At 46.0% G+C, this 15,201-nt stretch overlaps 1 protein-coding gene and 1 long non-coding RNA gene across 3 annotated transcripts in view; one reads left to right on the top strand and one right to left on the bottom strand.

Moving 5' to 3' along the window:
* Window positions 1-2,950: 2,950 nt before the first annotated feature.
* Window positions 2,951-13,553, bottom strand: ATP5MC2 (ATP synthase membrane subunit c locus 2). Of its 2 annotated transcripts, none has more exons than XM_053554444.1 (5): window positions 13,498-13,553; window positions 10,132-10,200; window positions 7,212-7,295; window positions 6,507-6,700; window positions 2,951-3,211 (listed from the first exon to the last, which is right to left on the bottom strand). In XM_053554444.1, the coding sequence occupies exons 2-5, from the start codon at window positions 10,168-10,170 to the stop codon at window positions 3,097-3,099; spliced, it is 432 nt and encodes a 143-aa protein (XP_053410419.1). In that variant the 5' UTR covers window positions 10,171-10,200; window positions 13,498-13,553; the 3' UTR covers window positions 2,951-3,096. The 2 variants fall into 2 exon arrangements, with proteins under 2 accessions (XP_053410419.1, XP_053410418.1); XM_053554443.1 differs by lacking the exon at window positions 13,498-13,553 and adding an exon at window positions 12,920-13,088.
* Window positions 13,308-15,201, top strand: part of LOC128560874 (uncharacterized) — a 47,971-nt gene continuing 46,077 nt past the window's right edge. The window contains exon 1 of the long non-coding RNA XR_008373169.1: window positions 13,308-13,412. This is a non-coding gene — a long non-coding RNA (uncharacterized LOC128560874). The remainder of the gene's footprint in view (window positions 13,413-15,201) is intronic.

Below are 15,201 nucleotides of genomic sequence, written 5' to 3'. Positions count from 1 at the left end.
CTCAGTGAGTAGGGCGCCGGCCCCATATGCCGAGGGTGGCGGGTTCAAACCCGGCCCCGGCCAAACTGCAACAACAACAACAACAACAAAAACATAGCCTGGCGTTGTGGCGGGCACCTGTAGTCCCAGCTGCTCGGGAGGCTGAGGCAAGAGAATCGCGTAAGCCCAAGAGTTAGAGGTTGCTGTGAGCCGTGTGACACCACGGCACTCTACCCAAGGGCGGTACAGTGAGACTCTGTCTCTACAAAAAAAAAAAAAAAAAAAGCTTTCATGAATGTTATCAAAGTTGGAGAGATCGTTAGAAAATTTGCTCTTGGACCCTGTTTCTCTATTAAAACATAGCACTCTTCATGCTAAGTTGTTGGCAACTTGAGTTGCCAAGAAATATTCCTTGGGGCCTGAATCTAAGAGGATCCAGGTTGCCTTGATTCTTCCCGAAGAAATTTTCTTCTAAGCTTCTTGCAAAACCATTTCATCATCTAACCTTTGTTCTCTCCAAGCATCTAAGTTAAGGGGTAAGTTCAACCCAGTTCTAAAGAAAGGACCAAGAAAAGAAAACAGATACCTGATGAATCAGGAAGAGGATGGAGCAGCAAAGGCTCCCATTAGAGGTTTAAATTCAATGCTAGAAACAAAGGGAGGGCTACTTCTCATCTCCCAATATGTAAATACTTCCCACCAACTCTGGGCTAGATGAGACAGAAGTCAGGAAGTGATCTAATGAGGTTTGCAGCCCAGAAAATAGTTATTTGAAGATGATATAGCAATCTGAAAGCAAACTATAGACTATCCCTCTCAACCCTGATCACAATAGAACAGAGGCAAGCGTTAATGATTTGCTGTGACCTGCTTCCTGAGCTTCAGTTTACCCTGGGCTTTAATTTTAGTCACCGAGGGCAGCGCCTGTGGCTCAGTGGGTTGGGCGCCAGCCCCATAAACCGATGGTGGCGGGTTCAAACCCGGCCCTGGCCAAACTGCAACAAAAAAATAGCCGGGCGTTGTGGCAGGCACCTGTAGTCCCAGCTAATTGGGAGGCTGAGGCAAGAGAATCGTCTAAGCCCAGGAACTGGAGGTTGCTGTGAGCTGTGTGACGCCATGGCACTCTACTCAGGGCAATGAAGTGAGACTCTGTCTCTACAAAAAAAAAAAAAGAAATTTAATTTTAGTCACCAATGTACCAAAAGTAGTACCTTGGGTCACCTACATATCATCTCTGACAGGACATTAATTTATACTGTTATTTCAAATATGAGTAAGATAAGGATATTCAAAGTTTATGGAGCCTTTAGAAAATATGTAAATAATTTCTCACCTTTATACTGACTGTACAATCCAAAGTCCTTCTTGAGGCAGCTTTAAGGGAATAAAAGGTTTATCCTTGCTTACTCTGTCCTTCCCTACTTACTTGGGAAAATGCTCTCACCGTTGCCAGCGACACTATGCTGCGTGAGGAGAGTCCACAGGACCAATAGTCTTACACCCTGGCCTGCGAGAGATGACTGGTTCTACTTCCATCTCTGCTAGTAAATGCCTCCAAGAGAACCCTTTAACCTCTCAAACCTTGCATTTCCTCACGTGAAGTGAGGTGGTTGGATTAGGTGATTAAAAAATTGACAAAGTACCTCCTGAGGTATTTCATGCTACATCAGCGGTTCTCAACCTGTGGGTCGCGACCCTTTTGGACTGTATTAAAGGGTTGCGGCATTAGGAAAGTTGAGAACCACTGTGCTAGATACTTTTAGAAATACAAAGATGAACATGATGTAGTCTGTGTCCCAACAAACCAACAATGTAACTTCATTCTCTGTGCATGCTCTATGGTCCTTTACAAAGGTTAATGCTCACTTGACTGAGGATAGATGGAAATCAGAAAACAGCTTCAAGGCCTTGTACTCTCTCTCACCAAGGAGGCTGCACTTAAGCTAAGTCTTCAGGGATAACAGAGTTTGAAAAAGAGGAAAGTGAGCAAAGATTCAGAATAAGAAAGCAAAGACGGGCAGAGAAAGGGCAAGGCTGGAAGACAGTAAAGTAAAGACAGGAAAGAATTTGAAAAAAATGGCAAATAATGGCTTGGTGCCTGTGGCTCGAGCGGCTAGGGTGCCAGCCACATACACCTGAGCTGGTGGGTTAGAATCCAGCCCAGGTCCGAACAATGACAGCTGCAACCAAAAAATAGCCGGGCGTTGTGGTGGGCACCTATAGTCTGAGCTACCTGGGAGGCAGAGGCAGGAGAATCGCTTGAGCCCAGAAGTTAAAGGTTGCTGTGAGCTGTGATGCACTCTACCCAAGGTGACAGCCTGAGGGTCTGTCTCAAAAAAAAAAAAAAAAAGGCAAATAATCCACTATGGGCAGTGTGTATAGGAATAATAAAAAAGTTGAGAAAGCGGGGCAGTGCCTGTGGCTCAAGGAGTAGGGCGCCAGCCCCATATACCAGAGGTGGTGGGTTCAAACCCAGCCCCGGCCAAAAAACTAAAAAAAAAAAAAAAAAAAAAAAAAAAAGCTGAGAACAGACTTGTTTCTGAATTGGTAACTGACCAAACTAGTCCTTATGTTTAAAGAGGATCACCTGCCAATGGTGGACAGCAATAAATGCTAGAGGGAAAAGACTGGAAGCAGAAGAGGTTATTAAAATAGACCAGGTGGGTGACAACGAGGGCTTAAGCCAGGACAGTTGGACAGAAAGCCTATTAATCGACATTTTAAGCCAGCACTGTAAGTTGCTACTGACCCCCACCCTCCAAGGCAAGTAGCAAGCCAAGCTAGGTGAAAATTATTAAAAAGGAGAGCTGTGTGTATTTGAATAAAGTTTTACTGCAACAGAATTAAGAACAAGTGGGTCCAGGCAGAGCCATATTGTGTTTAGATCCATCACCACCCCCTGGGCCTTGTACTCTCACCAAGGCACTCAGCCAACTGTGCCAAGAAATATACACAGGAGACTCAAGAAACATCTTATTAATACAGTATTTATTTACCTTTCCTCTGTCAAACCCTGAGCCAACCACTTTCCCCAGGCTGCCTGGGGAGGTATGGGAAAGGAATACACAGGGCAGAGGAGAACGGGAGAAAGAACTATGGGAGGTGGAGACAGCTCCTTCACATGGCGAAGAGGATGAGAAAGGCCACCATCAGGCAAAAGAGCCCCATGGCCTCCGAGAGGGCAAAGCCCAGAATGGCGTAGGAGAAGAGCTGTTGCTTCAGAGAAGGGTTCCTGGAAGAAGAGGAGAAAAGACTGAATTTCTAGTTCACACAAAGAAAAGAACAAACATCTCAGGTGGACTCAGGGAGAATTCCCCTCTTCAAGATGGTCTTATTTAAAGAGCCATTCCAGGCTTGGCACCTATAGCTCAGAGGTTAGGGCACTGGCCACATGCACCGGGGCTGGTGGATTCAAACCCGGCCCGAGCCTAGTAAACAAACAACAAAAAATAGTCAGGTATTGTGGCATGTGCCTGTAAGTCCCAGCTACTTGGGAGACTGAGGCAAGAGAATCGCTTAAGCCCAAGAGTTTGAGGTTGCCGTGAGCTGTGATGCCATGCACACGACTGAGGGCAACACAGTGAGCCTGTCTCCAAAAAAAAAAGCCTTTCGGGATGACACCATCATGTTCATGCCCAAATCCTTGTCCTGAAGCATCAAGGGCTCCACAGGGACTGAGTGAGCAGTGAGTGGATAGTGAGTGGACAATCTATAACTCTGTACATGGCCCAGGGACAATCACTATCTTCTGATAAAAGAACAAAAAAGTGGTTAAAAAAAAATCATTACCTTTTCTTGTGCTAAGTTATCATTACCATTAAGTATCAGCCTGGATACTTAATAATATCTGGAATCCAAACAGGATGGCGAAGCATCCAAACCAAGAGTCTATCTGGAGCAGTGTTGTCACACTTCAAGCAGCATGACCCCCCAAAAGCAAACATATAAAAGCTAAACTGCAATGGTACAAAAGTGGGACATTTTAAAGGCTTGTTTGGTTCTCTAAAGCAGCCTCTGAGCACATCCTCAGAATCTCAGGGCTTTATAGAACACAATTAGAAAACACTGTTCCAGAGGACACAAGAGTCTGAGGGACAGACTACATTCTCTCCTTTGAAAATAGTACAAGAGTTTAGGCTTTGAAAAGCTACACATGGGGGGTGGCCCCATATGCCGAGGGTGGCGGGTTCAAACCCAGCCCTGGCCAAACTGCAACAACAATAAAAAAAAAAAATAGCCGGGTGTTGTGGCGGGTGCCTGTAGTCCCAGCTGCTTGGGAGGCTGAGGCAAGAGAATGGTGTAAGCCCAAGAGTTAGAGGTTGCTGTGAGCCATGTGACGCCACGGCACTCTACCGAGGGCAGTACAGTGAGACGTTGTCTCTACAAAAAAAAAAAAAAGAAAAGCTACACATGGGTCTGTGGGGTTTATGATATGAGTTAAAACAGGATAAAGGGTCTACCTCGGGTGGCGCCTATGGCTCAGTGGAGTAGGGCACCAGCCCCATAAGCCAGAGGTGGTGGGTTCGAGCCCAACCCTGGCCAAAAACTGCAAAAAAAAAAAAAAAAAAAAAGGGTCTACCTCCAACTTTGAAATTTAATATATAATTTGTTATTTCCTTTAACCTGACACCTCTGGAAGTCTTGGTGGTTAAGGTAAAGCACCACCAGCTTTTAACAGAATTGTGGATACAGAATTCTTTTTAAATACACATCCTAAAAAACACCTATTTCCCCAAAGACATTAAGAGAACTTGCTGGTCTCTTAAGGATTAATTCAGTTCTAACATTGTGTTGTCCAAAGTTGGTGGAGACTAAACAGTCCCAGGTGTCAGGTAGCAAGGGCTGGCTGTAGAGCCAGTTTTCCCAGGAGTGACAAGGGGAAATTCCCAGAGATGGGGAACAGTAAGTCACTATGGGCCAGGCCCAGTGGCTCATACCTGTAATCCTAGCACTTACGGAGGCCGAGGCAGGTGGATCATTTGAGCTCAGGAGTTGAGAACAGACTGGGCAAGAGTGAGAGACCCCGTCTCTACCAAAAATAGAAAACTTAGCCAGGCATTTTGCCAGCTACTTGAGAGGCTAAGGCAAGAGGATCACTTGAGTCCAAGAGTTTGAGGTTGCTGTGAGCTACACTGCCACCACAGCACTCTACTCAGGGCAACAGAACAAGATTGTCTCAAACAAACAAACAAACTCCCCAAAATAGTAAGCCACTCCGTTCACTGAGGCTTTAGAACAGGATGGCAAACTTTTCTGTAAAGAACCAGATAGTAACACACACCAAGGCCCCACCCCCCTCCCTCTGTCCCTCTTTCTGCTTTTCCTCCCCCGCCATAACCTTAATTGTCATTAATTGTCCTCATATCAAAATTGAGTACATAGGATTCATGCTTCTCCATTCTTGTGATGCTTTACTAAGAATAATGTCTTCCACTTCCTGGGCCTTGGTGTGTGTCACACTTTATGGGGGCAAGACATGATTGCAAGAGGGACTTTACCTAACAATTGCAATCAGTGTAACCTGGCTTATTGTACCCTCAATGAATCCCCAACATTAAAAAAAAAAAAAAAAAAAAAAAAAAAAAAAGAACCAGATAGTAAATATTTTAGGCCATGGGGGCCAGGTATGGGCTGTATTACCTTAAAAAAAAAAAAAAAAAAAAAAAGATCTTTAAAGCCTGGGCAATAGCAAAACCTTGTCTCTACAAACAATAAAAAATTTAGCTAGGCTTGGTGGCAGATACCTGTAGTTCCAGCTACTTGAGAGGATGAGACAAAAGGAACCTTTCCAGGAGTTGGAGACTACAATGAGCTATGATGACACCACTGTACTCTAGCCCAGGGAACAGAGTGAGACTCTGTGTCAAAACTGAACAAACAAAACAATCCTTTCAAAAATAAAAAAAACCCAAAACATTCTTAGCCTAACCACACAAAAATTGACCTTGGTTTGCCAATCTCTGGTCTACACCAAAGCTGTTCCATAGAGCTTTCTTCAACAATATAAACATTCTACAGCTACACTGTTGAATACAGTAGTCTCTAGCCACATATGGTTCCTAAGCTCTTAAAATTTGGTGTGACTAAAAACCTAAATTGCATGTATTTTTAATTAAGATTTAAATTTAAAATAGTTGCATGTAGCTAATAACTACTATACAGGATAGTATACAGACCCCCAAATATTTCTTTATTTCAGAGACTCAGTCTCTGTGGCCCAGGCTAGAGTGACATGACAACAGCCTAGCTCATAGCAACCTCAAATCCTGGGTTCAGGAGATCCTCCCGCCTCAGCCTCCCAAGTAGCTGAGATAATACCCAGCTAATTTTTGTACTTTTAGTAGAGATGGGGTCTTGCTCTTGCTCAGGCTGGTCTTAAACTCCTGAGCTGAAGCAATCCACCTGCCTTGGCCTCCCAGAGTGCTAGGATTACAGGCGTGAGCCACCGTGCCTGGCCAACCCTCAAATATTTCTGCCCAGACCTTTGGAAAGCATAGAGAGCCAGGGGAAGGTCTAACTTATCTTACCTGGCATAACCAATGATGAGGCTCCCGAACACAGTTCCAATCCCAGCCCCAGAGCCAGCCACACCAACTGTGGCAGCCCCAGCCCCAATGAACTTGGCTGCTGTGTCAATGTCCCTTGAAACAGCACTGGTTTGGAAGCTGCGGCTAGGGACAAGTGAGGCCAGGGAACGTGAGGCTGCCAAGATGCTGAGGTTCTGTGAAGAAGAGGCAGGTAGAGGGTAAAGTTTTTTTGGAAACCCTTGCTTTGGAAACTTAAAAACCCTTTATGCTGTCTGATCCTGAAGTTTCTCCCTCAAATGGAAAATCATTTAACTCCCTGGAAACTCTCAAATGCTAGCAAAGAATCTTTTAAAGCAAGAGGTAGACTTCAAATGCCTTCACAATTCAGGTGTGGCCTAAACTGAGGCCCTGGGCCAATTTCTGGTGCCCTAAGATCATCCATCTTCCTGAGACTAGATACTCCCAACTGAAGTCAGTAGGCCAAGTTCGCAGTAGCACATATGGGCTTGTGCTGCTGCTGGCAAAAGCTGGAGCACCAGAATACACGTTGTCTTAAAACTGTCTTCCATCTCCACCTAAAGCCAATGGCCTTTACACTTCACTAATTTTAGTCTGTGTCCCGAGTACTCCCCCTGCTGGTTCTGGCAGGTAACCCTCCCCAGTCCTCACCCCAAAGCCACAGTCCCAACTGGAACAGAAAGGTACCTCATCTGTTCGTGTCCGTGTCTCTGGTCGTTTCAGCACCACCACAGACAGTGGTCGGCTCAGCAGCTGAGAGGTGCTCTTGACCTAGCAGGGATGACGCAAGGGCAGGAAGGTCAAGGACTTCATCAGAAAGGATCTCCTCTCCTCTGATGCCCTTTCCATTCTCACCCTTAAATCAGAATCTTAGATCATTAGTTCCTACTTTTAGCAAAGTCTGGATTCAAGAACCACATCATTTCTCTTGCTTCTGGGGCTTTGCTTTAAGGGAAGCAAGTCTATTTCCTTTGGGGCCATAAGGGATTACTTTATCTACTCTTGCAATAGCCTCTTACAGCCCTTGAGAGTAAGAAATCTAAGCCTCAGAAACATTTGCTTAACTAATCAAAGGAGATACATACGTACACACATACTTCCCTCAACTTATCATGGGGTTATGTCTGGATAAATTCACCAGAAGTTGAAAATGCATTCAAATCCACCAAACCTAGCAAACATTAGAGTTTAGCCTAGCCTAACCTTAAATGTGCTTAAAATGCTTACATTAGCTGGGCAAAATCATATGGCAGCACAGTACGCTGTGGAGTATTATACTGCATTATCACTAGCCTGGGGAGAGATCAAAATTCTTTTTTTTTTTTTTTTTTTTTGTAGAGACAGAGTGTCACTGTACCGCCCTCGGGTAGAGTGCCGTGGCGTCACACGGCTCACAGCAACCTTTCTACTCTTGGGCTTACGCGATTCTCTTGCCTCAGCCTCCAGAGCAGCTGGGACTACAGGCACCTGCCACAATGCCCGGCTATTTTTTTGTTGCAGTTTGGCCGGGGCTGGGTTTGAACCCGCCACCCTCGGTATATGCGGCCGGCACCCTACTCACTGAGCCACAGGCGCCGCCCGAGATCAAAATTCTTAATTAGAAGTATGGTTCCTACTAAATGCATATCGCTTTTGTATCATCATAAAGTCAAAAAACTCTTAAGTTAAACTAAGTTGGGGACCAACTGTGTCAGTAATGGCAGGCCCACAAGAAGGAAGCCCACAACTGGGCATCTTGCCTTGAACACACCCTTCTGGAAAATATGCGCAAAGTTCCAGGCTCAAAATTTATCTCCTTTTGGTAGCCTTTTCTGACTAACCACAAAGCCAGTACCTCTAAAAACAGATAGCACAGTGGTTAATAGCCAGCATGGAGAGTTAGACAGACTGGCATTCATATCTTTTTTTGAGACACAGTCTCACTTTGTTGCCCCAGGTTACAGTGCTCTGGCCTCAGCCTAGCTCATAGCAATCTCAAACTCCTGGCTTCAAGCAATCCTCCTGCGTCAGGCTCCCATGTAGCTGAGACTACAGGTGCCTACCACAATACCTGGCTACAATTTTTCTATTTTTAGTACAGATGAGAGCTCACTGTTGCTCACCTTAGTTTCAAACTCCCTGAACTCTTAACAATCCTCCTGCGTCAGCCTCCCAGTATGCTAGGAGTTATAGGTGGGTGTGAGCTACTGTACCCAGCCAACATTCAAATCTTAACTCCCTATCAGCTGTGTGATCTCTGGACAAGTCACTTAAAAATATATATATATATATTTTTCGAGACAGAGTTCTACTCAGTGCGCCGAGCAGAGTGCAATGGTGTTGTAGCTCACTGCAACCTCAGACTCGGGCATGGGCATCCTGCTGCCTCAGACTCTGAAGCTGCTGGGATTATAGGTGCTCACGGCAGCACCCGGCTGGGTTTTTCCATTTTTTTTCATGAGTTGGGGTCTCACTCTCACTAAGACAAGCCTTGAACTCCTGAGCTCAAGGAGCCTCCCACAATGCTGGGATTTACAGGCGTGACTTACCGTGCCCAGCAAGTCACTTAAATCTTTCTAAGCCTGCATTCTCATCTATCAAATGGGAACAATACCTCTCAGGGCAGATTTTATTTTTTTTTACTGTTTTTGGCTGGGGCTGGGTTTAAACCCGCCACCTCTGGTAGATGGGGTTGGCGCCCTACTCCTTAAGCCACAGGCACCGGCCCTCTCAGGGCAGATTTGAAGAGTAAATGAGATTACAATATATACAAACTGGTAAACTCAGTTCTAGGCACTTGGTAAGTGATCAATAAATGGTACCTATTAACAGCACTAATAGTATCACTCTTTTTTAAGAGACAGAGTCTCATTTTGTTGCCCTCGGTAGAGTGCCATGGCATCACAGCTCACAGCAACCTCTAGCTCTTGGGCTTAGGCGATTCTCTTGCTTCAGTCTCCTGAGTAGCTGGGACTACAGGCACCCGCCACAATGCCTGGCTATTTTTTTTGTTGCAGTTTGGCTGGGGCTAGGTTCAAACCTGCCACCATTTCAGTACATGGGACTGGCGCCCTACTCACTGAGCCACAGGTGCACTCCTTTTAAACTTATGGATGAATCAACTGTCTGCACTACAGATATTTTAATTTTTTCCATGCTCTTCCTTCTGATTTTTCCAATATGTATTTATGTGTATTTTAGTTTCCCACCCAAATTTAAATACCAAAAAGAACTCCTAGCTATGGCTTACTCAGGACAAGATCCTACACACAGTGCATGCTTGGCCTAAGTTATATAATCTACTTTTTGTTTACCACCTCTGGGTGGTTTCCAGTTTACAAGGAACATAGTTTCTGTATCAGGAATAACCTAATTTTGGTTTAAATTCTTATCTATACCTAAGATGGGTGGATAAGAGCAGTTAACTGGCTGCTTAGGGCTATGGGGCAAAGGAGCATCTAGAGCATCTAGCAATCACTTTCCTGTTAGGCTACACAGCATGGTGCCTTCCCTCCCAAGAATCTCATTCCCCCTCCTCTTGTCTAGCTGTGAAAACAAAGTCTGATAGCAAGGAAGAGACAAGATTGGCACCTACTTTAAAACTATCACAGAAAAAGTAGGTACTCACCAAGCAAGGGGTGGAGATGAACTTTGAGCAGGCGTACATTTTCGGGGGTGGGGGGCTTTGGCAGGAAAGCTGGAATTACAGAAGAAGTATTGTAAACATTGTCCTTGCTCACTAAACTACATCCTTATTAGAACCAAAGGTGCTCTAGAAAGCTTAACTGGTCTAGAGAATGGGATGATTGAGCTTAAGGTCACAGGTGGAATTAAAACCCTAAAGTCATAATTTTCCTCCAGAAATGTCACACAACTTCCATGATTTCCTTACAATCTAGCGACTTCCCCTAGTCTGAATAAGTAGTCACCTGGTACCATCTTTAGAACCATTTCTTTAGCCTCATGATTTGAGGCTGTCAAAGGAATTTTTCCAGAGAGTCCTTTGCCTAAGTTTTTCTGATTTTATTCAGAAAGAACCCTTCTCAGGACTTCATTGTCTGGCCTTAAAAAGTTGTGCTTTAAAGACTAAGAGCCGGGCGGTGCCTGTGGCTCAAGGAGTAGGGCGCCGGTCCCATATGCCGGAGGTGGCAGGTTCAAACCTAGCCCCGGCCAAAAAAAATAAAAAATAAAAATAAATAAAGACTAAGAGCCTTTAGTCTTGGAAGATATTTGTTGCCAAGATACTAGAAGATCTGCAGCAATCTTTAATGAATTACCTCAAAGTACATGATTCCTCAAAACACTTCAATTTTCTACCCTAATTCACAGGATGAAGCAGATCAAGGAGGAACTCTATGTTTAGCAATAGCTACTAAACTGTTTCCACCATCATACTATGGAGTACTAAACTGTGTATCCCCAAGATCTAAACAAGTCCTGGCACTCTGTAGGTTCTAAGTTGGTAGTACTGAACTTAACTGAGAAGAGAGAGCAAGTTAAAGACATAAAGTCAAGGTCTCTCCAAGTTTAGTGAGAAGCCTACCTAAACCAAAATTATTTGGGAATGTGGGTGGTATATGCATTAACATATACCATTTTTGCCCTTCCTGGTCAAGATCTCTGGGGATAAGGCCCAAGTGCTCTGTATTTCCCAAATGATAATTAGGCACACTTAACTATAGTAGCACCATCTTTAAACCATAGTCTTAAAACTATGGTAAGGGTAGAAGCACACTTAACTATAGTAGCACCATCTTTAAACCATAGTCTTAAAACTATGGTAAGGGGAGAAGCAGGACGGGTCTAGCTCTATTGTCCAGACTGGAGTACAGTGGCCTGATCACAGCTCACTGTGTAATCTCAAGCTCCTAGGCTTGAGCAGGAGGAGGAGGAATCCTGCCGCAGCACCCGAAGTAGCTGAGACAACTGGCACCTACCATGATACCCAGTTTTTTATTTCATTTTTTTAGAGACAGGATCTCTATGTTTCACAGGTTGGTCTCAACTTCTGGCCTCAAGTGACCCTCCTGCTTCAGCCACCCAACTCCCTAAGTACTGGGATTGCAGGCATGAGCCACTGCACCCAGCCATTTGATTCTCTCCCTTTTAACACATTTTTGGCCAGCAATTTTTTATCTAGAAACTATCCATGTTTCTAAGTAACTTGTGACTGGTCAGCAATGTGTTAACAAGCTTTCTTACGGGCCATAGGCTGAAATACTTAGCGAATGCTTAAAACTGTCAAACTGCCACTTCCATATACATGAATTGAACTCAAATTGTCCCAGGTGTATTATACTTCTGAATTTAGAATCTTAAGTTACTTTTTTTTTTTGAGACAGTTTCACTTTGTTGCCCTTGGTAGTGCTGTGGTGTCATTACTCACAGCAACTTCAAACTCTTGCTCAAGTGATCCTCCTGCCGTCAGCCTCCCAAGTAGCTGGAACCCTCCACAACACCTGGCTGAATTTTTTTGCAGTTTTTGGCTGGGGCTGGGGTTGAACCCACCACTTCCGGCATATGGGGTTGGCGCCTTACTCCTTTGAGCCACAGGGCTGCCCAACACCCAGCTGTTTTTAGAGATGGGGTCTGGCTCTTGCTCAGGCTAGTCTTGAACCTGTGAGCTCAGGCAATACACCCACTTCCGCCTCCCAGAGTACTAGGATTATAGGTGTGAGGCACCACACCCCGCCCTAGGATATTAGTTACTTTTAATGTGTGTCTTCAACTCTTGTCCTGTCTACAACCATTTTCTTTTTCCTACGAACACACCATGTCACTCTGTATAGAACTCTGATTTCTTCTTATATAATTCTAACCCAATTCTGTTGCCCAATATTCAGGATTTCTTGGGTCAAAATCCAATACTTCTTTAAATCTTTTAGAAAAAGGCTTTCCCCCAAAGCAATTAGATCTCATTATCATTTGTAAAATATAGTTCTTAGAAGGATTAAATTTGCTCATTACAATTAATATATGTAAAGAGTTTAATGTAGTGCTGGCATGGCCCACAAAAAAGGGTGGCAACTAAGAAAGCCTGCACAAAGTGCAGACCCTACCACCAGCCACCTAAACATGTCCAGTGTGCAAATGGTTGCCTACAACTTGGGGCAAAGGCACTATCCAGAATCAAGGCTTATCATGGGTTTCTTCATCCATGCAGATGTGTCAGAGCTACGGGAGTGCTAACTTAACCATTCCCATCCTTAAACCTTTTTTTCCCTCTTAACGGCAGAATATGGGGAGGTTCATAAACCTGTGAGAGTAAAAGTGTCAGGTGGAGTCCAATGCTTTGCCTTAACCCATTCTTCTGGCCCTGCTGTCTCCAACGGAAATCTTTTCCAGCTCACCACCACAGGGTCAGGGAAGTAAGAGAAAGGTACTGGAAAACAACCAGTGGTTTTACAGACACTTGCCTCTCTGCTTTGGCTCTCGCAAGCGACGGCCAGAAGGGAAGGTAGTTTTGGCTGCTCTGGTCACTTCTACCACATTCGTGATCTACTTTTTAAATTGAAGGGTGCTGACTAGAGGGATTGGTGGCTTCATACAACCCACTATCTCCATTACTTGCTTGGAGCACCAGGTGTCCTGGGGCCAAAGTCTAGAGACTTGAGTAAAGAAGGCAAGAATCAGGATGAAGGGGAGAAAACTCAGACAGAAGGGGAAAAGTCTGGGGATTGCGACAATCTGAAAGAAGAGGGTCTGTAAGGGCTGGGTCGGACTAAGTGACAAGGAGCACTCCAGGATCTGACTCTGGCCAGCTCCCAGGTACACCCCCACCCCACGAGACATCCAAGATGGCGCCAGGCCCGCGCGGTTGGAGGTCACCGGCACTCGGAAGAGGCAGTTCTAAGACTGGGGACACCGGGAACCAGGGAGGGCGCGAGAACCTGGGTTGGGGTAAACAAGGTAAGGACCTCAAAGCATCCGTACAAGGTGGGGTGCCCCGCGCGCCTGCGCGACGCGGAGAAGGTACGAAGCCCCAAAGCCTTACCTGCTCCCAGTGCAGAGAAGACAGAGAGGGGCGGGGGGGCGGGAATAGCGAAAGGAAAGCTCAGCGCATGCGTAGCCCGGGCCAACGAGTCGGTCGGTCACGGATAGAGAGAGTTGAATGTGGGAGTGTGGGCCCGGGCGCGACAGCGCCGCCAGCCAGCTGTGTGGCGGTACCCAGCCAATTGCTCCACCTGGCGTTTGAGAGGAGAAACTACAGGCGGAGCTGACCGCTTGCAGAAACTAGGCCAACTCCACAAGTAAGCCGATCCTCTACGTGGCCTGCGGTTTGGTGTGCATGGCATTTGGGATCTGGGAGCTGCGTCCTTTTCCGAGCACGCGCAGTCACATTGCAAAAAACAAAACAAGACAAAACAAAAAACCCCACCTTACTGAGAGTTCGCTTTAAATAGCATACAGTCAGCTTGAGGTTCAGTACCTAAAATGGAGATGGTAGTGTAATCTTGGGATTCCTACCTTCTATTACGCGGGGGCCCTGGCATCACTGCATGAGAAACCGTTGTAATGGGCGAATAGTCAGCAAAATGCCCAATTTGCTTCTGGTGGCTCACATTTCCCCCACTTATCCTTGTTCTTATTCCAATGATAAGCCATGAAAAAACCAGCATCACCGAGCTGGAAGATAGGGGCTAAGTATGATCTAAAGCTCTTTACCTAGTCCTGGGACAGTCTCATAATAATGGGTACCTGTAAACTGCTGTAAGCAGTCGAAGTCACCCAGGCATGCCTGAGCCTCTGCCCAAGTTTCACCTACAAGAGTTGAGATAACAGCTCCCCACAGGAGATGCTCTCCTGAAAGCCCTGTCTTCTCTGTCGTGCCCTTTCCCTGGTGGAAGGAAGTGGGGGCTTCCCGGCCGTCATTTCTTCTGATAGGCCTCTTTGTCTCCCCGATAAAACCCGACCTGCCTTTTGGAAGAAGGCAGCAAGGCCTACCCCGTTCCAAACCTCAGCCACCCCGGCATCGTGCTTGAATGCACGATGGGAAAAAGCTCACCAAACCCCATAAAAAATAAAAAATAAAAAGAAAGCCGCGGCTGTAAATAAAGCCAAATCCGCCACCCTCTGTGGGGCCGTTTGTCCTCCCCTCCTTGGCCCCGTCCTTCCCGCTGCCCCTCCCGGCTCCCCGGCCCCGCAGCGCCCGGCCCCGAGCGCCTCCATTTAATCGGATTTGGGAGAAGGGGAGGATAAATCACGGCAGCAGCTTTACGGTCCCGGAGGAGAGGCGAGCCGCAGCCAGGCACACCCCGGCCGGCGATAAAAACCGCTGCTGAAAGCCCGCGGAGCAATTTCCCGGGACCCCGAGCGACGCCATTACAGGAATGTAATTTTGCCCGGATGAGGCCCTGAGTTTAATTATCCTCGCGGAGGAATTTCAATGCGGCCAATCCATCTTGCAGGCGGGCGGCAGAGGGATTTATATGGGCCCGTTATTTCACACCGATCCTCCATCTGCATTTTTATGGTCCTAAGCTCCTGAAAGGGAGGGGGAAGGAGTGAGGAGAAATAGGAGAAGCGGGCGAGGAGAGAAGGGTGGGGGACGGTTTGCCTTTCCTAAATTCACGGTTCCGGCTCGATTAGGATTCTCTCAGGTTTCTTGAAATGTCCAAATCTCTCTCCGCATCTGCTTGTTGATTGCACCTGGAGCGGGCGGGAAAGTGGAGAATCGGACAGGGACCCTTGGGATTCA

This window comes from Nycticebus coucang, chromosome 12 (assembly GCF_027406575.1).
Source record: "Nycticebus coucang isolate mNycCou1 chromosome 12, mNycCou1.pri, whole genome shotgun sequence".
In the NCBI taxonomy this organism is placed as follows: domain Eukaryota; kingdom Metazoa; phylum Chordata; class Mammalia; order Primates; family Lorisidae; genus Nycticebus; species Nycticebus coucang.
The sequence above is the reverse complement of the archived record's forward strand: the minus strand, read 5'-3'. Positions and strand labels throughout refer to the sequence as shown.

Bases quoted from the DNA above. Each gene is read 5' to 3' on its own strand.
- ATP5MC2 (XM_053554444.1), bottom strand. From the start codon at position 10,170: ATGTACGCCTGCTCAAAGTTCATCTCCACCCCTTGCTTG. The intron at 7,296-10,131 runs GTGAGTACCTAC...CATCCCTGCTAG, and splicing joins TCATCTCCACCCCTTGCTTG to GTCAAGAGCACCTCTCAGCT. The intron at 3,212-6,506 runs GTAAGATAAGTT...CTCTTCTTCCAG, and splicing joins CTCATCATTGGTTATGCCAG to GAACCCTTCTCTGAAGCAAC.